General features: G+C 36.3%; 1 protein-coding gene across 1 annotated transcript in view; it reads left to right on the forward strand.

The window, feature by feature from the left end:
* Positions 1 to 24,766, forward strand: part of PAPOLG (poly(A) polymerase gamma) — a 36,729-nt gene extending 11,963 nt beyond the window's left edge. The window contains exons 7-22 of the mRNA XM_037527442.2: positions 1,452 to 1,563; positions 3,902 to 3,991; positions 6,332 to 6,470; positions 7,110 to 7,182; positions 7,940 to 8,060; positions 8,697 to 8,781; positions 9,155 to 9,208; positions 11,480 to 11,599; positions 12,052 to 12,161; positions 14,813 to 14,934; positions 15,391 to 15,566; positions 15,959 to 16,047; positions 16,190 to 16,410; positions 16,927 to 16,992; positions 17,162 to 17,218; positions 20,811 to 24,766. Of these exons, the coding sequence (XP_037383339.1) occupies positions 1,452 to 1,563; positions 3,902 to 3,991; positions 6,332 to 6,470; positions 7,110 to 7,182; positions 7,940 to 8,060; positions 8,697 to 8,781; positions 9,155 to 9,208; positions 11,480 to 11,599; positions 12,052 to 12,161; positions 14,813 to 14,934; positions 15,391 to 15,566; positions 15,959 to 16,047; positions 16,190 to 16,410; positions 16,927 to 16,992; positions 17,162 to 17,218; positions 20,811 to 20,909 (1,734 nt within the window). The 3' untranslated portion in view covers positions 20,910 to 24,766. The remainder of the gene's footprint in view (positions 1 to 1,451; positions 1,564 to 3,901; positions 3,992 to 6,331; positions 6,471 to 7,109; positions 7,183 to 7,939; positions 8,061 to 8,696; positions 8,782 to 9,154; positions 9,209 to 11,479; positions 11,600 to 12,051; positions 12,162 to 14,812; positions 14,935 to 15,390; positions 15,567 to 15,958; positions 16,048 to 16,189; positions 16,411 to 16,926; positions 16,993 to 17,161; positions 17,219 to 20,810) is intronic.
* Positions 24,767 to 26,579: the final 1,813 nt, after the last annotated feature.

Here is a 26,579-nt window from a genome sequence, read left to right on the forward strand (position 1 = left end):
CATTTATTTTCTTGGGAGTTAATAATTGTTTTGTTTCCTTGGTTTTTATACTTATGACCAATTCAGACCTGGTTGTCCCCCAGGTTTCTAAATCTCCTCTAGATAGGTTTACATTCCTCAAGCTTTTGTCCATAATCATCTTGAAAAAAATAACTCACTGAATATTATCAACTGTTTCTATTCACAAATATGACGGATATATAGCTATCTTGACATCTTTCTTTACATCATCCTAGGATTTCCTTTTGGTTCTCTCTAGCGTTTTCTTTCTGATTTACTTTCATTTTAGTAAAACTCACCCACTAGCTTCTTGAAAAAGCAAATATTTTTACATCTTGCATGCTTAAAAATGTCTTTATTCTGTTCTCACATTAAATTGATAGTTTGAGTATAGAGTTCTAGGTGGGAAATGTTTCTCAGAATTTTGAAGGCCGCTTCAGTGCTGTGTTGATAAGTGGGATGCCATTTTGATTTCTCAGTCCTCATTGTATTTGACCTTATTTATCTCTTCAGAAACTTACCTTATTTTTTTCCCTCATTTTCATAGTTGTAAAATTCATGGCAACACTCTTTGGTACATGTATTTTCAGTCAATAGGCTAGATACTCAGTAGTCCTCTTTCAGTTTGAAAACTCCTGTCCTTCAGAGAAATTATTTGGAATGCTATTAGAGTTTGTTTTTTCTCATTTTTCTGAAACTCCTAATATTTATATGTTAAACCTCCAGGACTGCCTTCTGTTTTTGTTTTTTTTTTTTAAATCTCTCTACTTATTAACATTATGTTCATATTTTTCTTCTGATTTTTGGTGTTTTCTCATTTCCTAAACTTTCAGTTGTTTTCCATTCCTCTGATATATATTTAATTTCCAGAAATACTTGCTTATTCTCTTAAGTGTTCCTTTTCTTTATGTATGGATGTGTTTATAGCCTTCTGTCCTTAATTCCTAGATACATTTTTACCTCTGCTTTCTTAAATCTGCTAGGTCTCCTACCATTTGTCCATGTGCTTTCTAGTATTCATAGTCTTTGCTATTATGTCCTTGTATTTGTCCTCGTGAGTTGCAAATAAAACCAAACCCTCCCCCCCAAAAAAAAAAAAACATTTGGTGGTATTTTAGTGGGGTTTCAAGAAAGAGTGAATGTAAATGTGTGTTGAATCTGCTGTCTTTATCTAGAAATCCACTCATGGGGTTTTGATGTTTTTTGTTTTTGTTTTTTTTTTAATGCTTGGGATATATCCCAAAATTAAAATGCTTTCTCTTAACTTAAAAATTTACCCTCACAAAACTTAATGATTTTCCCATATAAGATTGCCTAAATGAACCTTTTGAAGTTTCAGTAAAACTTCCCAAAGCAGTAATTAGAACTTTTTACATTTTCAAGGAGGGGAGGTGGGGAGAATTGACTAGAAGAAAAGGTAATATTTTCTCCTTTTTTGCATCTTTTCAAAGATTGATCTAGTTTTTGCAAGACTGGCAATACAAACCATATCAGATAATTTAGATCTAAGAGACGACTCTCGACTGAGAAGCCTTGATATAAGGTGTATTCGCAGCTTAAATGGTAAGCTTCTTAAAAGAAATCTCAGGTACCTGCTTGACACCAGCTAGACACAGATTTTTTTTTGCAGAACACTTAAATTGAACTTTTTTTTTAAGAAACTAGACTAATTCAGTTGAAAATGATGTAATTTTCTTTATTCAGAGATGATTTGACCATATTTAAACATCTGAAACACAAATTAAAATGTTATTTGTGTTTGTAGTAGTGGTTCTCAAACACAGTGGTCTCAGCACTTCTCTGCCCTGTAAAACTTTGAGGACCCCAAAGTGCTTCTGTTTATGTAGGTTATATCTTCAGTATTTGCCACATTAGTAATACAGTAGAAGACAGCTATAGTCTCATATCTGAATTAATAGTCAGTCTTGTAATATTTTGTTTTGCTTGAAGCGTAGGAAGAAAATACAGCCTCTAAATATGTGTAATTGAAAAAAAATTATTTTAGTACCCTTTTGATACTACAGGAGAATTTGACCAGTGACATTTTCTTTTTTCTTTTTAACAGCTATGAGTACATACCATAAAAATCATCCTTTTTAGGTGTATAGTTATTAATAATCTTTAGTATATTCACAGACTTGTGCACCACATCACAATTTCAGGACATTTTCATCATCCTCAGAAGATCCCTCATAACCCATTTGCAGTCATTCCACTTTCTAATCCTCCAGTTCCAGGCAACTACTAATCTACTTTCTGTCTATAGATTTGCCTTTTCTGGACATCTCATATAAATGGGCTAATACAATTTGTGGTCTTTTGTGTCTGACTTCTTTCACTTAGCTTAATGTTTATGAAGCTCATCCACATTTGTAGTATTTCTTTTTTTTGTAACTTGTTCCTTTTATTGCTGAATAAGAGTGACGCTTTTGTAAAGGTTAATTAGATCTAAAACTATGTCACTTAATGTTAAATTAAAAATCCATTGGTCTGTCTTGTTCTTTGAATGGATATTTTACTCATGTATAATTTTGTACAGTAATGCCTTGGTTGTTTGGAAAATGCAGGTTCACAAAGTTATTTGTATTTTCTAAATGTTAACACTTATTTCATTATACGTTATTCCAAAAATCATATTAACATCACCACCAATCAGTCTGATCACAAAAGTCAAATATTGTAAAACTGTCAAGCTCACAGTAGCAGATATTAGTTATCCAAAAATCTTAATTTTTATTTGAAAGTTTAAATTTTATTATTGGCAACATATCTTGTCATTTGTTTTCTTTGAAGTGAGGAGCTCACATTATTCATTTTTTTTTTTTTTTTTTTTAAGATTTTTTTTTTTTTTTATTTATTTACACAAGCACTGGGTACAGTCAGAAGCGCAGGAGGGTGAGAGAATTCACCAGAGCCAGAGCAGGGAGCAGAGCAGGCAGAAGGACCGAAGTACACTGCTGAGGGGAGCAGCGGGCGGCAGGAGAGGTCTGCGCGCCATGTGGGACCCTCCTCTGGTGGCCGGGGAGCAGCCGGGGGATCGAACCGGCACTGCAGAGGCTGCGGGCAGCTTCGCAACCCGGCGCTCAACCGCTGCGCCACCGGGGAGGCCCTCACATTATTCATTTTTTTAGGAGACATCTGCTAACTTTCATATGAATAGCCACGGTTTGTCAAACATGCTTTCAAGTAAAACTGATGTTAACTTGAAAAAAGCAGGTAGTTCATGTTACTGAGGACATGCTCAAACATTGTATATATTCCTTTTCTGTTTCCTAGCTGCAAACATGTGACAGTGAAGATATTGTCTGCTAATAAGATTTTGGTCATAGTCTTGATTCACTGCTAAGGTAGCAGCAGTTTTATCCACCACTGCTTTTGCATTCAGTGCAAATGTTAACACCGTGAAACAGGCAAGGAAAGTCTTAGTATAATTAGAGTAATGGATGTGACCTAACAGATTCCCAGGGGTTCATAGACTGCACTTTGAGAACCACTAGTTTATAGTCTCTTGTTTAACAGAAGTATTTGGCATTTTACTGCACTCTGTGGTGCAACAGTAAGCCACAATATTTGTGGATAAGGTTTGCATTAAAGCAATAACTTTTTTATAACTTGGAGGCTTTTGATTAACAGTAAAGTAAAATGCAGGAGAAAGCTAAAAAGATTTTCAGACCCATCTCTTATTTTAATACTGATTGCATTGCCTGTATGCTTTTCAATTCTTTAAAAGCAAGTGATTTCTCATATGTAAGTGCTAAATTTCAAATACATAAGGAAAATAAACCAGTGTATTTTATTACCTTATAATTCTTAGCATTTAAGAATCTGAAAGTTAGAAGGGTATTGGAATTAACTGGCTTTTGTAGCATAATAAAAGAATGCTTTTTTTTTTTTTTTTTAGGATGTAGAGTTACTGATGAAATTTTGCATTTAGTGCCAAATAAAGAAACTTTTAGACTCACCCTAAGAGCAGTCAAGTTATGGGCAAAACGTAAGTATCCTAAGTCTTTTATGTTTACATTATGAAATTGCAATTTTTAGTTGCTAATGATAGAAGCATATATGGGAACTCTTGAGCATATTGATACTGTCGGGGAATTGAGGTCCAATAAGTTTTGGAGAAGCTGTTTCTTTTAGGTGTGCTCTGATGTGACTCTATCTCCTCCTCTATTGGGTGAAAATTGAAAACCCTGACTTTCCATCTTCCATTTCAGCCAGGCAGTTAGAATGAATTAGAACTTAGAGTGAAACCCTCACTGGTCTTCAGCCCTCTCAGTGGGCAGGACTGTCTTACTTGTATTTGTCTCCCCATCACCAGGAAAGAGTCCAGTTTGTAATAGGTATTCAATAAATGTATTAAATGAAGAGCCTATGGTGATACTTGTTGTCAGAAAAGTCATGATGTATTTTTGCTTGAAAAACAGAAAAAATACATTATGACTTTTTTGACAACCCAGTTATGTTTGTTTTTACCTTATAACACTCTTCTAATGAGTCCTGGAACTATACCAGTGTGTTCAGCATATGGTTCATAAAAGGCCCAGTCATGCTCTGGCATAGCACATTTTGTGTTATTTGTAGCTACATGTAAGTAGTGCTGCACATCTAGCACAGGTTTTACATAATCTAAAACAGTACACTCCAGTAAAACTCTGTGATGATGGAAATGTTTCATATCTGTTGTCCAGTACAGTAGCAAGGTGGCTATTGAGCTCTTGAAATGTGTACCCGAGAAATTAAGGAGTTGAAAACATATATCCACATAAACATATGTGCATGGCAGCGGTTTTCATAATAGCCCAAAAGTGGAATCAATCACATGTCCACCGACTGTTGAATGGATAAGCAAAAGGTGGTATATCCGTATTGTAGAATATTACTTGGCAATAGAAAGGAATGAAATACTGATACATGATATGACATATCTGAACATTGAAACCATAGCAGTAAATGGAAGAAGCCAGTCATAAAAGACTAAATATAGTACAATTCCATTTATGTGAAATGTTCAGAATAGGCATGTCTAAAAAGTCAAGTAATGATTACCTAGGTATGAGAGGATTAGGGGTAAATCAGAGGGATGTGACTGTTAAAGATGTTTTAAACATTCCAGAATTTATAATGGTGATGCTTGTACAGCTCTGAATATACTAAAAAACACTGATTTTTATATTTTAAATGGGTGAATCTCATGGTATGTGAGTGATAATAAAACTATTACAGAAATTTAACCACATGTGACCACCATATTGGACATCTAAAAAGACTTTAAAATCAATAAAATTTGTCCTTAGCCTCAAGAGTTTTGTAAAGGTCAGGAGAAAGTAATTGTTTTTTTAAAGATTTATTTATACATACAAGAGCTGGGATGTAGGCCAGAGGTGTGGTAGGAGGGGAGAGGATTCACCAGAGACAGAATGGGGAGCAGAACAGGCAAAATGATTGAAATACACTGCTAAGGGCTGTAGTGGGCAAGACAGGAGAGGTCTGCTATACCATGTGTGTTAGCTCCCTGGCTGGGGATCAAACTCAGGGATCAAACTCAAGCTGCAGTGACTGCAGATAGCTTCATAGTGCTTCGACTTAACTCCTTGCGCCACCAGGGAGGCCCAGGAGAAGGTCATTTGCAATGAAAAGACAACATAAGCAATTTGTCTTACCTTACAGATTAAATTATATACCATGTTTTGTCATTTTTCAGATGCATATTTTTCACATTCGTCATAGCCAAATTGGAGATTTCCTATTTTTTTTCCTCTTAGCTGGATGTAGAATAATGCTATATAATGTATTAAGGACATCTTAGATTTGATAAAATATGGTATGCTATTTTATAGATTGCTATAAAAAAGTGAGTAATATTAATGGTATATTGTACTTTATGGAGAGGTGGGTAATTCTGAAGAATACTGGTTAGTCCCCAACTTTACACTTCAGTTTTCCCACAGATATGATTATTAATTAAATGTTTATTTTTCCTACTTGTAAACTCTCCAGATATCTTTCCTCCTTTCGTTTCTCTATCAGCCACAGATATTGAGAGGAGGGAAATTTGTGTTGTATCAGTAGGGCCCACTTGGGCAGTGAGACCAGAGGCAGGAAACTGAGGTGTCTGTATTGGAAGAGTAAGCCAAGAGAGTAATATGAACAGCTTTTGCTTCACTAATAAGACAGTGTACCTTCTATGAAAGACTGCTTGTTTATTTTAATGTTGTTCCTATAAGGGAAGAGTTTTAACAACAGCATAAGGAAGGAAGTTATACTGTTCCTTATGGTTGGAAGTCATGGATGGTAAGTCCTAACAATAACAAAGATATTATTGATTTCCTAGGACGTGGTATTTATTCCAACATGTTGGGATTCCTTGGTGGTGTTTCCTGGGCAATGCTAGTTGCAAGAACTTGCCAGTTGTATCCGAATGCAGCAGCTTCTACCCTAGTTCATAAGTTCTTTTTAGTTTTTTCCAAGTGGTAAGTATTTATATGCATAATTTTGCTAAGCTCTACTTATATATAAATTTGTTGGAAATGTAAGAGCTATACATAGACCTTTTCTGTTTTTTTACATTCTTTGTGAAGTACAAAATTTAAAAACATCACATCTGTGGCAGTGATGGGCCACCAGGTACAGCAATTTTTCTAGGAGTCTGTATGGGTGGGCCTTTAGCTTGAGAGAGTGACCATAATAAATTTGGCTCTGCCTATTATTAGCAATGTAGAGGTTGTTTACTATCTCTTCATATATAAAACGGAGAAAATAATCATCACTACTGCATGGATTTGTTATAAGTATTTTCAGTAAATGTTAGCTGATGGTGTTAATAAATCAGCATTAAATCCATAAATGCAAATAAGAAGGGAAAAATTTGTGTAATTTCATTATAGTTGATAAGCAAAATAGTATTTGCCCTTTCAGAGAACACTGCTTGAAAATAACCAGCTTTTTCCTTTGTGTACTTCATTCTCTTACCCATTTCTTCTTTTTTTTCAATACCTAATAACCAAAACATTTACCGTATGAAAATTGAAACAGTCTTAATGATTATAACATTTCGTATAGTATATATGAAGTGAGGTCCTATGTGAGTTAATATGCCTTCTTCATGTTAGGGAATGGCCAAATCCTGTGCTGCTGAAGCAACCAGAAGAAAGCAATTTGAATTTGCCAGTTTGGGATCCTCGGGTATGTGACTTATTAAAGAATTTCCTTTTCTTAGGAAAAGGACGTTCCTCTAAATTGCAATCCACTTGAAAATAATTCTGCCTGTCCCTGATCATCTTCCGTCTGTATAACTACAGTGCTTTTCCTTCTCCTGCTTTATTTTTTGGTCCAGATGATTTGTATTTCCAATTCCGATCCAAATGTATCATTAAAAATCATCCATGTAAGACTGTGAGTGGGTATATTAACTAAAATGTCATAACCCACTAACAACTCTTACAAGTAATTAGTTACTGATAATGTTACGATTAATTTTGCAGCAGAATTTAAAGCAGATTCATGGTTTCAAATAGCATAACTTATACTTACCTTGCATTTTAATTTGCTTTTAGAGTGAGTGCTCGTTCTAAGTCACTCAGGGGAAGTCCTCTTTTGAGTGGGTGCAGAAAGAGGACTGAGAACTGTTGGACCCAATAATCCCTTGGCAGCCGTGCTTACTGGATTTCCTTGGTTCTGAACAACCATTTTTTTATAATGTACACCGTTAACTCAGTAGCTTCTTAGGGGAAAAATAAACTTCTACAGAATTTTCTTTGACTTTGTCAGATTAGCTGACTTAAGAAATTTTAAATGTAGTTGGGGAGAGGAAATGTGCTTCTTAGAATTGAGGAGATGTAGTATTAAATTTATATTTCATATTCTTCAGACTTTTGGGGAAATGAAGTGAGGACAACTGAAATAGGAGAATAGATCAATTATTCTGCTTCTAATTTCACAGGTAAATCCATCAGATAGGTATCATCTCATGCCCATAATCACCCCTGCCTACCCACAACAGAATTCTACGTATAATGTGTCCACATCAACTCGAACAGTAATGGTAGAAGAATTTAAACAAGGTAAACCTGTTGGCCCTGTTGCCCCTTACATATTCCCACAAGATCTTGGTTGACAGTTTTATTCTCTATGGATTGGCAGTTAAAGTTATATCACCTATTATTTCTAAAAATTCTTCAAATGTTTGTTTTTTCAAATGTTTGGTTTTCCAAAATATATGATATTAAAGCCCAAAATAGAGCCAGCCCAAACTGGTAGAAATTGATTTTTGTGTTCTGAAAAAGAACATAAAACTTTTTTTTTTAAAAGATTTATTTATGCATACAAGAGCTGGGGTACAGGCCAGAGGTGTGGGAGGTGAGAGGATTCACCAGAGACAGAGCAAGGAACAGAACAAGCAGACTGATGAAATACACTGCTGAGGAGAGCAGCGGGCAAATCAGGAGAGGTTTGCTGCACCATGTGGGTTGCTCCCTGGCCAGCCGGGGGGCTAGAACCTGGTGCTACAGTGGCTGCGGATAGCTTCATAGGTTGCATCTTAACCCCTTGAGCCACCAGGGAGGCCCCAAGAACATAAAACATTTATACCTTTTTTTAATTCGAGAAATTGATGGGGTGAGAAGTTTTGGGAGTAGGGTGATAGAGAAGTTGACAATGTAAGGTCACTATTCAAAATCAATCTCTCTTTTTTAATTTAGGTCTTGCAGTCACAGATGAAATTCTTCAAGGGAAATCAGATTGGTCCAAACTGCTTGAACCACCAAATTTTTTCCAAAAGTATAGGTATTTGAAATTTTCTTTATTTTGTGTGTATGTTTAAAGAAGAATGTTAAACTTAAAAAGTTAATAATGAATGATGGATGACAGTTGTCACTGCATTTCAAGTGAGGTAGAGAATAGCTTAGCAGAAATCCTAAGCTATGAGTTTCTGTATTCTAGTAGTATCTAACCCAATATGAGTAGGTATTTTGTTTTTAGTGCACTGTTGATTGCAGGGTCTACAATTCTGTGAAAGCAGGAGCACATTTTAATTTTCATAAACTATGTGTCTACATGAGTTTTTTGTTCATTGGGAGGGAGAAAAAATAATGATGGAAAGGTGGGACCTAACAATGTTTCTGACTTTTTCCCAATTGTTGCTGAAAATTCTTCATAGACATTACATAGTATTGACTGCCAGTGCATCAACAGAAGAAAACCATCTAGAGTGGTAAGACTTAAATTTTAAGTTTTCTACTTACTCTGTGGTGGTAACATGTTTATATTGTACTTTGACATTTATGAAAGACCCTTAGTTTTCAAGATTATTAAGTCAGATTAGTGGCTGTTGTACGTAATCATGGAGTGTCAGTGTTTAAGAAATAGCATCAAATTAAGATTTCAGACTAAGGAGTGACATGAGATAAGGATAGATGTGTGGCTCTTGTCTTTTTTGTTTGTCAGATTTGAGTCTAAGCAAAATTGTGAATCAGCTTGGATTATTCCTCTGCCTAGCCTCTCACTGAGTTTTCCATTCTTGCCATAATGTTTTCCCCATCAAAACTGGAAGGAACAGACATTTTAATATTTTTTTAATTAGTGGATGATGGCATGAAAGGTTTCAGAATTTTCAAGCTTCTGTCAACAGATATTTTTGGTTAAGGAGTGGTGTCTTCTTTCTACTGCATCTAAATTTATTCCCTCTATGTCCAGTGTATTGACATGTCCGGCTTCAAATACTGTATTCATTTTTGCTTCAAGAATTTTAACACCTGGGCCTCCCTGACGGCGCAAGGGGTTAAGTCTCAGCACAATGAAACTATCAGCAGCTGCTGCAGCACCGAATTCAATCCCCGGCCAGGGGAATAACCCACAGGGTACAGCAGACCTTTCCTGTCTAGCCTACTGCTCCCCTCAGTAGTGTATTTCAGTAGATCTGCTTGTTCTGCTCCCCACTGTGTCCGATGAATCCTCTCACCCCCCCCACCCCCATCCCCACACCTCTGGCCTACATCCCAGTTTTTGTATGCATAAATAAATATTTAAAAAATAAATAAAGTTTTATTGAAACACAGCCACCCTTGTTTATATGTTATCTGGGGCTACTTTTATTTATTTTTTAAAGTTTTATTTATGTATACATGAACTGGAGTACAGGCCAGAGGTATGGTGGGGTTGGGGGGTTGGGCATGAGAGGGTTCACCAGAGACAGAGTGAGGAGCAAAACAGGCGAAACTACTGAAATACACTGCTGAGGGGAGCAGTGGCCTTGACAGGAGAGGTCTGCTGCTCTATGTGGGTCACCTCCCTGACTGGGGCTCTGACTTGTGCTGCAGTGGCTATGGATAGCTTCATAGTGCTGCGACTTACACCCTTGCACCACCAGGGAGGCCCTTTTTTTTTTTTTAAGATTTATATATTTTTATATAAGAACTGGGGTACAGGCCAGAGGCACGGGAAGGTGAGAGGATTCACCAGAGACAGAGTGGAGAGCAGAACAGGCAGACTGACTGAAATACGCTGCTGAGGGGAACAGTGGGCGAGACAGGAGAGGCCTGCCGCACCATGTGGGTATCTCCCTAGTTGTCCGGGATTTGAACCTGTGCTGCAGAGACTGTGGACAGCTTCACAGCGCTGCGCTCAACCCACTGTGCCGCTGGGGAGGCCCCCCTTTTTTTTTTTTTTTTTTAAAGATTTATTTATTTTTGTGCAGAGGAACTAGGGTGCTGGCAGAGGTGCGGAGGGGGAGAGGATTCACCAGAGACAGAGTAGGGAGCAGAATAGGCAGAACTAGTGAAATACATTGAAGGAGAGCAGCAGGTGAGACAGGGGAAGTCTGCTGTTCCATGTGGGTCACTTCCCTGGCCAGGGATTGAACTCATGCCGCAGTGGCTGGCAATTTCTTGATAGCACTGAGACTTTAACCGCTGTGCCATCAGGGAGGCCCAGAAATTAATATTTTAGGTTCTTCACTAAGGCATGATATTTTAGACTGGAAGTGCTTTTTTTTTTTTTTTAAACTCATAGAATTATTGGGGTGCAGGTGGGTGGGTGTTGGTGAGAGGATTCACCAGAGACAGAGTGGGGTGCAGAGCAGGAAGATTTACTGAAATACGCTGTTAAGGGGAGCAGCAGGTAAGACAGGAGAGATCTGCTGCACCACATGTGGCTTAGCTTCCTGGCAGGGATTGAACACAAGCCATAGTGATAGTGCTGAGACTTCATCCCCAGGCCACCAGGGAGTTCCCTAAGGTAATTCTTCTTAAGGGAAAACACAAACTCCTTAGTTTTTTGTAATTTACTTTTATTGTTTGTAGTTTGTTTTTTTTTTTTTAATTGAATCAGCATTGGCTTATATCATTTAAACTTTTAAATAGTCTCTAATATGTTGAATTAAAAAAATTGATGAAACATAGGGCGGCAGAGCTAATATGTTACTTGACTTACTTGGATGTAGCTCCAAATTTAATATGGAAGAATCTTGTCTGTTGTCTTATTTTAGGGTTGGATTAGTAGAATCTAAAATACGTGTACTTGTTGGAAACTTGGAACGGAATGAATTTATTACTCTTGCCCATGTAAATCCCCAGTCATTCCCAGGAAATAAGGAACATCATAAAGAGTAAGTTAACTATTTTTAACATTATATTTCTTAAATAATGTTACTTGATATATGCATTAAGATCAGTTGTGAGATTATTATTTAACAGGCATTGATGGAGGGATAATACATTATATTTTGAGTATGAGTGGTTATCATTAAAACTAAGTACCTGCTATGTTGGTAATCCACAGAACCCTACCCAAAGCTCTTATCACAATACTTGGAGCATTTTTAATTATGTATTTAGTAAGTCATTTCAATCCACTTAATCTTCTTTATAACAACACAGGATATCTTACCTGTGTCCTGGATGTCAGTTTTGAGAATTTGGCCATTCTTAACTTGTATTGAAAATAACATTGAAATTTGTATTTAACCTTCATTAGAGACCTAATTTTAATTACTAATTACCAAATAACATCTGTAAAAGTGTAACAAATTAATGGAAATTCTTAAATTTTACTTTATAGCAATAATTATATATCAATGTGGTTCCTCGGAATAATTTTTCGGAGAGTAGAAAATGCAGAAAGTGTTAACATAGACCTGACATATGATATACAGTCATTTACTGATACAGGTAAGACTTTATTATTAAAGCTGTGGTTCGAACCTGCCTATGGCTGCATATTTTAAAGTTTCACAATTAGATGAATATGTACATCCATATTATGGAAATCTATGCTAGTATTTTTAGAAGTAAAGACATGATGAAACAATTTCCAATACATATTAAGACGGGGGGTGGGCAGGCAGGTGATAATTGCAGAAAAGTGTGTAGTGTGCTGTCATTTATATAGTTTAAGAAAATACATGCACATCTGCTTATAGATGCATAGATCTCTCTAGAAGAGTACATGATTTAAAAAATAGAAACTGGTAAAAACTGATTATTTCTAGATCGAGGAACCAGGTGTGTCTTGGAGACCCGGCTGATCCCTTTGAGTTTTCTGCTATGTGAATATATTATCTATTTTAAAAACAGAAAGTAAATTAAAAAAAAAAATCACCAGTGTAGGGTTGCTGAATGTGTTTCAAAAGTAATGAAAAAGGTGCCTTTTACATATAGCTCTCTAATAACACTGCTCTGGGCTATCTTAATATATTTGGAGTGGTCTTAATTTGGAATAGTGGACATTCATACTATTAATATTCATGGTTTGCTTGTGTGAGCTTTCTACATTCTTCTTAAATTAGCCCTTTCATCATGAAAATGCAGATTCCTATATTCACTTTAGAAATAGTGAATCAGTCTCTCTGAGGGTGGAATCACAGAACTTAAACACTTTGGAAACTTTTTTTTGAGGTTTATTTTATTTATTTATGCATACAAGAGCTGGGGTGTAGGTCAGAGGTGCGGGGAGGATGAGAAGATTCACCAGAGACAGAGTGGGAAGCAGAACAGGCGGATTGACTGAAATACACTGCTGCGAGAGCAGCAGCCTTGACAAGAGAGGATTGCTGTGCCATGTGGGCTAGCTCCCTGGCCAGGGATCTAACTCTGCTGATAGCTTGATAGTGCTGAAACTTGACCCTTAGCACCACTTGGAAGGCCTTGGTAATTCTTTCACAAGCAATCTGGAATTTAAAATAATACAAAATTTTCCTTTCTAATTTGTGCTCATTTTCAAAGCCAGCTTTGCAAGTTGGGAAGCTATGTTTATTACAGGCCCATAAAACATTCTTCTCCAGGGCCTCCCTAATGGCACCAGGGTTAAGTCTCAGCACTATTAAGCTATCACCAGCCACTGTGGCATGAGTTCAATCCCCCACCAGGGAGCTAACCCACAGGGCACAGCAGACCACTACTGTCTCGGCCGCTGCACCTGTTCTGCTCTACGCTCTGTCTTGGTGAATCTTCTCACCACCACTTCCACCCCCACCACCCCCCACCTCTGGCCTGCACCCCAGTTCTTGTATGCATCAATAAATAAAAATAAATCTTTAGGACCTCCCTGGTGGCACAGGTGGTTGAGCGCAGCACTTCGAAGCTATCTGCAGCACAGATTTGATCCCTGCCGGCCGCGGAGATACCCACACAAGGCGCAGCAGACCTCTCCTGTCTGGCCCTCTGCCTCCCCTCAGGAGTGTATTTCAATCTGCCTGTTTTGTTCCCCACTCTGTCTCTGGTGAATCCCCTCACCCTCCCGCACATCTGGCCTGTACCCGGGTTCTTGTATGCATGAATAAATAAAATTTTTTTAAATAAATCTTTATAAAGAAATAATTAAAAATAAATAAATAAAACATTCTTCTCCAGATGGGGATACCAAGACTCCAGGAAATTAAATTATTTACCACATCTCATAGTAGTAAAATGAAGCTTCCCAGCCCTGTTCAGAAAATTTATAATTAATTAATTATTCACAGTAAACAAACATTAAATAATTTATGTGGTAGTTAATAAAACTGATTTTCTTATATGATGAGAAGAGCTCTAGAATGGGAACTTAGGGTTTTGGGTGTTCTGATCCCAGCAAGGTGTTTAGGGTCATTAAGCCTTATTTCCCTACCTCAACAATAAGAATGTACTTCTAGATGGTTTCCTATGTCTGATGTTCTTTGAATACTGAATTTTTAAAAAGCTACATGGAAGCGAAAAGCTTGAGTTGCATCTTGGGTGTTTGGTATAATGACTAGACTTCAGCAAAGACTATGAGAAAAATATGCCTTTTGGGAAACAGAAACCAAGACTTAGTGGGGGGAATCCTTTTTAAAATACATTTATTTTGTTGAGGAGATTTAATTATAAGAAAGTCTTAGGGGCCTCCCTGCTGGTACAAGGGGTTAGGATACAACCTACGAAGTTATCCGAAGCCACTGCAGCACAAGTTCAATCCCTGGCCAGGGACATGGTACACATGGTACAGCAGACCTCTCCTGTCTCGCCCGCTGCTCCCCTCAGCAGTGTATTTCAGTCAGCCCACCTGTTCTGTTCCCACTCCGTCTCTGGTGAATCCTCTGACCCTCTGCATCTCTGACCTGTACCCCAGTCTTGTATGCATAAATAAATAAATCTTAAAAAAAGAAAGTCTTAGAAGTTGGAAATGAGAAAACCAGTTGTTACTTGAATATGATTGTGACATGTGAAAATGTTTTAGAAATACTTGTTCTGTAAGAGGGTGTGTATGTAGTGATGGGAGATGTTGAAAATGCACGTATTTAGAAAAAGAAAACAGAGCCCTTAGTTGAGATAGAAGTTTCCCACTTAACATATTGACATTGTTACAGTGTACAGACAAGCAAACAATATAAACATGCTAAAAGAGGGAATGAAAATTGAAGCAACTCATGTTAAAAAAAAACAGCTTCATCATTACCTACCAGCAGAGATTCTTCAAAAGAAGAAAAAGGTAAGTTCATAATCTTAACTGTCCAATGTGGTTTATAAGTGATCCTAGCATTAAATTTGCATTCTAACTATTTAATAAGATTATTTACCCAAAACTTAAAGAAACAATATTAATTGTTCATCCTAAATTCAGATTACTAATGTGTCTGAAAACTTGAATGATTGGTCTAAGTTTCTTTTTGACTTATACTACACATAGTCATTATTGGTAACCTAATAATCGTATTTACTGTATTATAATGTTGATTTCCTCTGCCTCCAGCAGGTGGTGGTAAAACTGTTAGTTATAATCTAAAGCTATTGAGTGGAAAGAGGAAAGGTATATAGCTAGTTCAGTCTAAGACTAAAATATCAACTTCATTAATTCAAAAGAACTGTTTTATATGTTCTTTAGAATTGAAACCATTATTTCTTTGTTTTGAAATCCTGAGATTTCAAAGATTTCTCTCTCTCTCAGCAAAGTCTTTCTGATGTCAGTCGGAGTTCCAGTGGACTTCAATCCAAAAGATCATCTCTGGATAGCAATTGTTTAGATAGCTCCAGAGATACTGATAATGGAACACCTTTTAATTCTCCAGTGTCTACAAACAAACCTTCCAAACCTGATAATCCTTCTGCAGGAGAAGCAGAAAGGTCGGTATTTAAAAATTGTCCTTTCAGTCTTACATTATTTGAAGATAATGTAAACTTTTGTATACCTTTGCAAAATTCCTTTTTTAATTGTTGAAAAGTTTTATCATTTGCTAGTCAGCTTCTTGTTTAGAAATACTTGGCAATTTGTAGTGATCCTGTGGGACATAGTATATGATTATGAATATGTGGGATTAAATAAATACACAGAAATGCACAGATACTCTTTAATTTTTTTCTCTTAATCCACACTTTGGTCTTTTACTTTTTTTCCTTTTTCTTCCATGAAATGTTAAAATAGGAGTACTCGAAAGAAGTGATTCTAAATGTTAAAATAAGTGTTTTTAAATGAGTAGTATTTAAATCACTTAATGATAACTTAATACTTTTAATAGGAATAGTCCTGAGTCTGCTGTTGTAATTCTGGAAAAGCCACTGGGTGTCCCACCAGCTCAAGGTCTGTCTATTCCAGTCATTGGTGCAAGTAGGTATCTAAACTTTTATTGTTAATGATTCTACTGTAAATATACATAACTATACTTAAAATGGGGTAGGGCACAGGTGGTTTGGTGGAGGCTAATAAAATTTTAAAAATAAAAGTAACTTTTTTTTTTTTTTCATTTCAGAAGTTGACTCTGTAGTAAAAACTGTATCACCCCCAGCTGTGTGCACAATTCCTACTGTAGTAGGACGAAATGTCATTCCTAGAATCACAACACCCCATAATCCTGCCCAGGGACAACCACATCTAAATGGAATGTCAAATATAACTAAGAATATTACAACAAAGAGATCCCATTCCCCATCCATAGATGGGTCTTCTAAGAGGTTGAAAGACATAGAAAAGGTAAATTATGACTTACTTGGTAATTCAGTAACTGATTTTTTAAAAATTAAAATAGTACTAAACAAACAACTCGCTATGACCATCTTATTCCATTGACCTCTATTTAATAAGATTATTTACCCAGACCTTAAAGGAACAATAGTAATTGTTCATCCTAAATTCAGATTACTAATGTGTCTGAAAACTTGAATGATTGGTCTAAGTTTCTTTTTGTCTTACACTACACACAGTCATTATTGGTAACCTAATAATCGTATTATTGTTAATTTCCTCTGCCTCCAGTAGGTGGTGGTAAAACTATTTATTATAATCTGAATTGATTTAACCAAAAAGGTCACCCAAATTGTAGAATTTAAGGGTAACAGTTGAATTCAATGTAATTTAAATTCTCTTCACTCACCAACCATGTTTTGATAGTTTTTAATGATAGCCTAATGACTAGTTTTCTCAGTTTATATGTATTTGTATGGTTTTGTGGTACATAATAGCAACTCATTGTAATGTTTACATTTTTAGTTTATTCAACTTGAGTCAACATTTAAGGACTCACGTGCTACCGAAGATAGAAAAAGGAAATCAATGGTAAATATATTAATAGTGTGCTTTAAAATACTTTTAAGGAGCTTTATGCTGTATTCCAAAGTGGATCAGATTAGATCTGTCATGCTTTGGTTCTGTTTTAATTCATATAAAAATAAATTTGCATGTCAGAAAGAAAGTTTTCACTTCCATATAATGCTTCTGTTTTTAGGATGCCATAGGAGGAGAATGTATGCCTATTCCAACTATTGATACATCACGCAAAAAGGTAAGTCTTTTTCTTTCCCTATTTTTTTTAAGGTTTACTTTATTTATGCATACAAGAGCTGGGGTGTAGGCTAGAGGTGATGAGCAGGGGGCAGGGGAAGTGATGGGGGTGAGAGGATTAACCAGAGACAGAATAGGGAGCAGAACAAGTGGATTTACTGAAATACACCATTGAGGGGAAATGTGGGTGAGACAGGAGAGGTCTGCTGCACCATGTGGGTGAGCTCCCTGGCCGAGAATCAAACTGCAGTGGCTGCTGATAGCTTCATAGTACTGACACTTAACCCCTTGTGCCACCAGGGAGGCCCAACAGTCTTTTTCATAGATAAAACACATAAGTTAAAATTCATAGATAATCTTCACATACAAAAAGCTTATTTGAAAGTCTAACATTGGATGAAGAAAAAGAGTAATATTTTGCCCATCCTCAGACCAGAAGTAAAATTGGCAGTTGAGGATAGAAGTAGCGAACAAACTATATGATTCTAAATATATGTACCTCAAAAGTTTAGAAAAGGAAGTAGTATGAAAGTTGAAAATTTAGTGAGATTATGTTCAACCTCTAGGGTTTTATTTTTTGAAGAGCAATTTAGTGCTCAGCACAGTAATTTATGACCAATTCTTTTTTTTTTTTTTTTAACTTTATACTCAAATTTTATTAACCAGCATATAGCTGAATTTGTTGTTGTTATTCCAAACTCATCTTTTAACAGATGAGTTTTTTCTGTTTATATGCATGCTGATATCATATATATTTGGATTTATTTCTTTTTTTTTTAATTTAAATAATAAATTTTATTTTTATATTCCCCCATACAATTGCAAACGCCCCATTCTGACCCCAATCCCTCCCCTCCCGCCCCCCACCCCCCAAAAAGTGTCTCTGGTTCATAGTTTTTTGTTGATTTTGATTTTCACTTTCTTATATTCATTTTCCTGGTCCCTTATTTAAGTTTTCTAGATTCCTGCTATGAGTGAGACCATCCGGTATTTTTCTTTTTCTTTTTGGCTTATTTCGCTGAGCATGATCCCTTCCAGCGTCATCCATGTTGCTGCAAATTGCATGTGTTTATCTTTTTTGAATGCCGAGTAATATTCCATGGTGTATATGTACCACATCTTCTTGATCCAGTCATCTATTTTTGGGCACTTTGGGCTGTTTCCAAAGCTTAGCTATTGTAAATAGTGCTGCTATAAACATAGGGGTGCAGGTGTTCTTTGGAATTGATGTTTCTGTGTCCTTTGGGTAAATACCTAGGAGTGGAATTGCTGGATCATATGGAAGCTCTATGTTTAGTAGGTCCAGAAATCTCCACACAGCTCTCCATAGTGGTTGGACCAGTTTGCACTCCCACCAACAGTGCAGAAGAGTTCCTTTTTCTCCACACCCTCGCCAACATTTGTTGTTGCTAGTTTTTTTAATATGTGCCATTCTCACTGGTGTAAGATGGTATCTCATGGTAGTTTTGATTTGCATTTCCCTGATTACAAGTGATGTTGAACATTTTTTCATATGTCTGTTGGCCATTTGCATTTCCGCTTCAGAGAAGTTTCTTTTTAGCTCTTCTGCCCATTTTTTGACTGGATTATTTTCTTTGTTGTTGCTGAGTCTCATCAGCTCTTTGCAGATTTTTGTGATCAGTCCTTTATCATTAGTGTTGGGTGCAAAAATGTTCTCCCAGTTGGTGGGGTTTCTCTTTGTTTTTGTTATTGTCTCTTTTGCTGTGCAGAAGCTCTTTAATTTGATGTAGTCCCAGCTGTTTATCTTTGCCTTCACTATCACTGCTTTGGGTGATGTGTCTGTAAAGATGTATGACCAATTCTTAATAGTATTGGTCAGAATTGTGTGTCACTGCTTACTGTCAAAATCAATAGTTAGGAGCCATACTTACTAGTATTCTGGATAAGCCAAAATGTAGTGGTGTATGTACTAAAGTACTTTTAAAACTTAAGCATCAAGGGTCCCTCAACTGGGACTCCCTGGTGGCACAAGGCTCAGCTCTGTGAAGCTATCCGCAGCTACTGCAGCAAGAGTTTGATCCCCATCAGGCAGCTGACCCACGTGGCGCAACAAACCTCTTCCCGTTTCACCTGCTGCTCCCCTCAGCAGTGTATTTCAGTCAGTCCGCCTGTTTTGCTCCTCACTCTGTCTCTGTTGAATCCTCTCACCACCATCCCCCTCTCCCCCCGCACCTCTGGCTTACACCCCAGTTCTTGTATGCGTAAATAAATAAATCTTAAAAAAAAAAAATAGTCCCTAAACCTCAATAAAAAAATTTTTTTTCAAAGACTTGCCATTGAAGCTAATAATATAGTAGTATTAAGCATGGTAAGCTAATAAGTAGTTGCTCAACAGTCAGACTTGTATAATTGAGAGAAAGCCCTTCTTTGAGAGTTTCTAGTAAACAGCCTTATTTTTACCCCTCATTAAAGAACAAAGTGCTTCTCATCACAGTCATTACCATGCCAGTTTCCCTAGGCTTTATTGCCCATTCTAAAACAAAATAGAATGTACCTTCAAATTTTCTATTATTGTAGAATTTGTGAAATTTCTCTTCTAATGTAAGAGTGGGTTACAAAGTATATGGGTATAAATATGTGATGATAGAATAAAATTAATTCGATATGTATATTAAAGTATGAAAGAGTGAAATGAAATGTCTGCCTTGTGCATAAAAGAATAAGCCAAACATGGCAAATTTTAATGTCTGAATCTTGGGTTGTGGCATTAAGTCTTCATTGTTCTATTTTTCACATTTATATATGTCTGAAATTTTCCATGATTTTTAAATTGTTGGTATGATACAGGTATTTATTTAGTCAGTGTACCAGAGATTTAACTTTTGCAGTCATCTCTTGACAAGAAACATAGTGTTTCCATTCATGTAACTATCTGTATATCATGTTTTCCTCTATAACACACACATATCTTTCACTTGATATCCTAAAAGTTTCCTGTTTAATGACCTATGTGCTTCTTGTTTCTCTTTACCATTGGCTGACTTTGAGTACTATATATATATTTTTTAAAGATTTATTTATTTATGCATACAAGAATTGGGTACAGGCCAGAGGTGTGGAGGGAGGGGGGTGAGAGGATTCACCAGAGACTGAGCGGGGATTAGCACAGGCAGACTGACTGAAATACACTGCTAAGGGGAGCAGTGGGCGAGACAGGAGAGGTCTGCTGCGCCATATAGGTTACTCCCTGGCAGGCTAGGGATCGAACTCGTGCTGCAGAGGTGCGGATAGCTTCATAGTGCTGTGCTTAACCCCTTGTACCACCAGGGAGGCCCGAGGACTATATATATTCTTTATACATTTCTTAGTCCAGAGCAGCAATTGATTTAACAAAGTCCTCTTTCCTATACTTAACACTGCTCCAACTTCTACTCCTTTTTTCCAAAGCGCTCCCTCTGCTTTTCACCTCTGTTTAAAAGGGGGAAAAAAAGTCACCTGATGGAAAATATTCAATATTCAGTTTGAGTGTTTAGAACTTAAAGGATTTGGAGAAAATTCAAGTTTGTGGCTGATTTACTAGTTGGACCTTTATAACATACAATGGCTTTTCCTTCTCTGTTTCTCTGTATTAGAGACTACCCAGTAAAGAACTACCAGATTCATCATCTCCAGTTCCAGCAAACAAAATCCGTGTCATCAAAAATTCTATTCGACTGACCCTCAATCGGTAAAAGCAGTGCTGCCTCACTGAAGTGAATATGCAATCATTTAGTGGCATAGATGTAACCACTTTTTTTTTTAAATAGAAGTGGTTGTCATACATAAAATAAGGTGAAAGTTACAGTCATCAGCCTAACAACCTTGAAGTGGTTTTTGAACTCTCACACTTTGACCTGCAGATGCTGTAGCATTCTCTCATTGGTTGCTACATACAGTTCTCTGAGGATCACCTCTATCAAATTGTCATGTACAATATTATGGCTTTGCGTTGGAGGTTTTATTGCCTTAACTTTCGATGCTTGTTTCTCTTATGGGAACCAGTTCTTGGCTACTTGGACACTGATTTAAGGAAATCCTGAACTTTTTTTTGTTTATTTTTTAAAGTCTTATGTTTAATCATTGTATAAAACTGAAAAAGTTGAAAACAAAAAAAAAATGTCTTGTTATTTTCCATCTGTAACACATTTACTTTAGTGTTGAAGCCACTTTGTGAAACCTGAGATGAATGTGAGGTATCTTTTCTGTTTTTCTCACTTGTGTAAATGTACTTAATGTCTGTTCTGTTGATTTAAATTATTTTTTCCAGATTGGCACATAGAATATTTAAATTTTTATTTTTTGTGCCTTTCTGTCCAGATGTTGCATAGCTACCAGGGAGGATTAGTCCAGTGATTACATAAGAGTTGGGCACCATAAATTCTCTATATTTTGCCTCCCATGGAGGCCTTCGAAATGCATCTTTATTAAGAATCAAAATATAACCAGGATACTGAAAGTCAGTATATGAATGGTGAAATTGTTACATATCCTGTCTCATGCCATTCTTGTTAGTTGACTGGTATTTTTTACTGATGAGCAATTCATTCCAGCGTCAACAATAACATACCTTTATGGCAAACTTGTATTTTTGAGGTGTAAAATAACTTGGCATGATAATACCTGACCATTACTTGCCCCACAACTTCAAACAGTTTCTTCATGAACTAGGCATGCAGAAATAAACAGTGGATTTTACTGAAACCTAAAGGCATTTTTGAATGACATTGTTACCAACCATGAATTGGCTCAGGACCTTTGTAATTTTTATTTAACTATATGAGTTGTCATTTTTTACACTGCTTTTTTCAGTGCATTTCTTAATATTTTTTAAGTTTCATGAACGCATGCTCAGTTTATTAAAATCCATGACCATGTAATTCTTCTTGTAATATGTTGATTCAGTGTTTTGTAAATGAAGTCGTATGTATTTTCAGAGTATTTTTGTATGTACTGTAAGATACCATCTTTTCAAAGAGAAAACTTTAAAAACTTTACTGTCTCTCTTTAGTCTAATTTTTTTAAATATAGATTATGCTTGAATTATTATTAAAATGTATAGATTGCACAGCCAGGAATGCTGGTATGTATTACCTTTTTTGCTTTCACTCACCAGTTAGTGAGATGGGAAAACACAAAATGGTACATTTAAATAGTACTGGAAAAATAGTGTTGTGTATTGTTTTATAGGATTCATGGGGTACCATTTAGCCATGGAGTAATAGCAGTCCATTTTTTGTCTTGCAAACATTTTACCACTAAGTAGAAATAATTAAATTCTGATGGTCAGAGAGTAGTATCTTTCTTCTCCCACTCCTGTTTTCTGACCCCGAGGTCTCTGAAATGGAAATTCTGATGTTTAAATTTCATAAAGGAGAACTTCTTAGAAGTAAAGAAGAACAAGGAAAAAATTATTGTACCATTCACTTTTCACATAGCAAAAGACAGACTTATATAACAACCAAGTTGTAGGTTCTTTGGAAAGCTTTCTCTTAACTGACAATATTCCTTTATTCAAATACTTTGAGATTTGTTCTACAAATACTACTCTATATGAGCCAAGGTGAGTTCTTACAAAGACTGAATAATTATAACTTCAAACTTTGAAAACATATTTAGTAAGGGATTTGATTAGATTTTATATGTGAAATGTGTTTGCAGTTCTGTATTTAATACCTACCTATTATCCCCTGTTTCTCAGTCTTCAAAGTTTTTTCTAGGATTCCCTATACATCCATGTTTACGTTATTATATAAACAGATTCTTAGAGTGACTAATGGAGTTTTCCTTTAATAAGAAAGCAATAAGCCTAACTGTTATGTGTAGTCATTTCTCTTGTTTTAAGAGCCTATTGAACATGGTGTTAAGACGTGGTCAGTGGCTCAACATTAGACTTTTCAAAGATAGCATTCCTCAACCTATTTGGTAACTGGAGGGAGAGTTATGAAATGCTTTTGAGATGGTGGGCTTGGTCACAAATGGCAGTGTTTTGATTTTTCAGTACATTTTGTTACCATAGTAGGAGACCTTCACTGTTCTGTTTCCAAGTAAGTAAAAGAGAAAGGTATGGTCTGAGATTGTATGTCATGTTCAGAAGCACTAAGTAGATGTGTTTTTCAAGTGTGAAACTATATTTTATAAAGTCAGATAACCTTCAAAATGTAAACATATGTTCATTTTCACACGGGCATGTTAAATTTTAATATGCTCATTTTTCAATGACTGACTAAAAAATAGAATATAACCAAAGAAAATCTGCTCGTTTAAACATAGGGACTTAACCATTATTTCAAAGACAGGGACATGACTTAAAACATTATAAAACTTAGGTGGGAAAAATGAATTTTAAAAGACTGTATTGATACAATAAGAGTAACTTTGTCTTAAGGCAACAATTTAGTGACGTTAAAATACTTAAAGCAATTAAATAAAGATGGGCAATGTTGACATGCTAAACTTATTTTCCACTGTACCCCACAGCTTTGAAATAGGAATTCTCACTTGGAAATCATAAAACCTAAGGGAATCGTTTGTGAATGTATTGTAAGAAGTTTTTGTTTATTTGCTTTTTTTTTTTTTAAAAAAAAAGGGGGTTAGGAACGACAGCTTTCCAGGATTGAATAATCCTAGACTCTGGAATTTTCTCTCTATGATTTTTCTGTAGTATATTTCTGAAAATATACTCACTTTTAACTAGCAAGGTAGGCTGATGGAAGATTCTCAAACAGATCTCCAATTTATCTTAAAGTTTCTTTATATATTTCAGATGAAATGTCACCAATATTTGGAAAAATATTTACTAATGGATTTATAAATGTTCTCATGTTAACTTAGATTCATTAGCAGGGTCAAAGTTGTGCTCAACAAATTTCAACCTAAGATTGATCAGAGTAGATAGCTTAGCATGATCATTAGAAAGGGAAAAAAGAAACAGAAATCATTTAAAATCCTAATCTTTTGATTTCGGTAGTGTTAACAGTTCTGTCTTGTTCCTCCATGTTGTGGTTCAGAGCAGAGCAGACTGAACAGACCAATAAATAGAACTTTAGTTTAAAAAGCAATTTAATAAAGTTTGTGTGTGTTTAAATAATGAACTGTTAAATCTTCCAAAACTTAGAACTTAGTTCATGATATAGTGATAAATAATTCAGATAATGGAAGAAAACCAGTCTCAATGATGGTAACTATTTTTCTAGGATTTGTTTTTTAATTGTGCAAGGTTGCATTCTTTACAAATTCCCTATTTTTGTCCTGAAATAATTTTTCTGATAATTTTATATTTGAGATTAGTTGAACATAAGGTTATCAAACTACCTAGCTATCATTTTTAAGCTACTGCTACACAAAACTCATTATCTTATGAAGTATGTTGGCTCTCTTTGAGGTAAATGGTGCTACATCACTCCACAGTATTATATAAAATGAATGCAACTGCCATTCTTTCCTAGATAGTTGTTTGTATAGTTATTTTTTTTCCTGTCTTTTATTTGGATTGTCTTATTAGTTGTACACACAAACCTCACTATTTGTCTGGAATAAGTAATCAAATAAAAGTGCTTTGATAAATAGGTGTTGATGATTGACTGATATTATTTGAGAGTAATTCAAAAGTGCCAGACATCTTTACTTGGTTATTTTTCAAACTGACAGCCAGTTTGGCCACTTACCGTTCAGGTTCTTTTTGGCAGATAGCCACTACCTGCCTGATAGAAAAACACAGCTCAAAAAAATGTGTATTTTAATTATGTATAGTGCAAAGGCTGTGTCAGTGGAATTGAGGTTATAGTAGTATTTTCAGAAATGTGAAAATCGCTGTTATATAATAGGAAACACAATAGTACCTTTTTACCATTAATTAGCAGTGAGTCTTGAATGACTCACTTCAAATCTCTGGGTTTTAGTTTCTTTATAAAATAGAGTGCTCAGACTTGATCGGTGGTTCTGAACTAAAACAGGCATCAGAATCATCTGGAGAGCTAAAAAGCATTTGTGCCTAATCCCCCATGCCCAGTACCTATATCCAGACTATCCCATTCAAAACCCGGAAGCTATACTCTCCTGTCTCACCCGCTGCTCCCTCTAGCAGTGTATTTCAGTCAGTCCTCCTTAAAAAAAAAAAAAAAAAAAAAACCAGCTCAGACTCAGTTTGCCTTGCAGAATCACTTATTAAACATTTTTAGCAAGCAGTAGCAACAGTGGTAGCATCTGCCTCAAGTATTGGGAACAAAATTCTGCATCTTTGTGGTGAACATTAGGAGACCAGAATCCTCCACTAATGTCCAGCAGAGGTCCATTTAGCAGCGAGGCCTGGCTGGCTATGCAAGCATAAATTACAGAGCTTGCTATGTTCATGTTAATCCACATCTGAATTCACAAGAACTTGTCGCTATATCATTAAGATTATTTGCAAAGGGGTCTCGCTGGTGGTGCAAGGAGTTAAGTCTGAGCACTATGAAGCTATCCGCAGCCAGAGCAGCAAGAGTCTTTATCCCTGGCCTGCCAGCGAATCGAATTTGTGCTGCAGTGGCTGGCAATAGCATGATAGTGCTGTCTTTAACCCCTGCGTGCCACCAGGGAGGCGCTATTTGCCATTTGTTAAGCTAATTAGTAAAGCTTACTGTGTATACTGAACTATGGATAACAGAAGGACTTCTTAGCAGTCACTTATGAAGAGTGAGCTTTCTGATTGCATTGCCAGCTGACCACCTCTGGTGTGTGAATTTCCGAGCAACTCGTTCCTAAGATGTAACTTGAACACATTTACTATGCTATGCTGGGTAAATAATGAGTTCTTGGATCTGAATGCATTAAGGTATAAAAGGCAAAATGGATTTATTGCTTTTAAAGCACATGCTCTAGGGCCTCCCCGGTGGCGCAGCGGTTGAGCGCTGGGTTGCGAAGCTGCCCGCGGCCTCTGCGGCACCGGTTCGATCCCCGGCTGCTCCCCGGCCACCGGAGGAGGGTCCCACATGGCGTGCAGACCTCTCCTGCCGCCCGCTGCTCCCCTCAGCAGTGTACTTCGGTCCTTCTGCCTGCTCTGCTCCCTGCTCTGGCTCTGGTGAATTCTCTCACCCTCCTGTGCTTCTGACTGTACCCAGTGCTTGTATAAACAAAACAAACAAACAAATAAATAAATAAAACATGCCTCTATAAAAAAAAAAAATTTAAAGCACATGCTCTAAAAACTAAGTCATGTAATCCAACCTAATATTTACTTACTAGACCTTAAAAAGACATTCTTCTAACCCATTCTCTGATAACTGAAAACTTGGGCCTAATGTCCACTAAAGCATTCCATAATACCATGGCCAACATGTTACTTGTGCCTTTTAACATTTCCAATTACTATTATAATACGCAGTTAT

Source organism: Talpa occidentalis, unplaced genomic scaffold (assembly GCF_014898055.3).
Source record: "Talpa occidentalis isolate TD23 unplaced genomic scaffold, MPIMG_talOcc4v2.1 talOcc4.5, whole genome shotgun sequence".
In the NCBI taxonomy this organism is placed as follows: domain Eukaryota; kingdom Metazoa; phylum Chordata; class Mammalia; order Eulipotyphla; family Talpidae; genus Talpa; species Talpa occidentalis.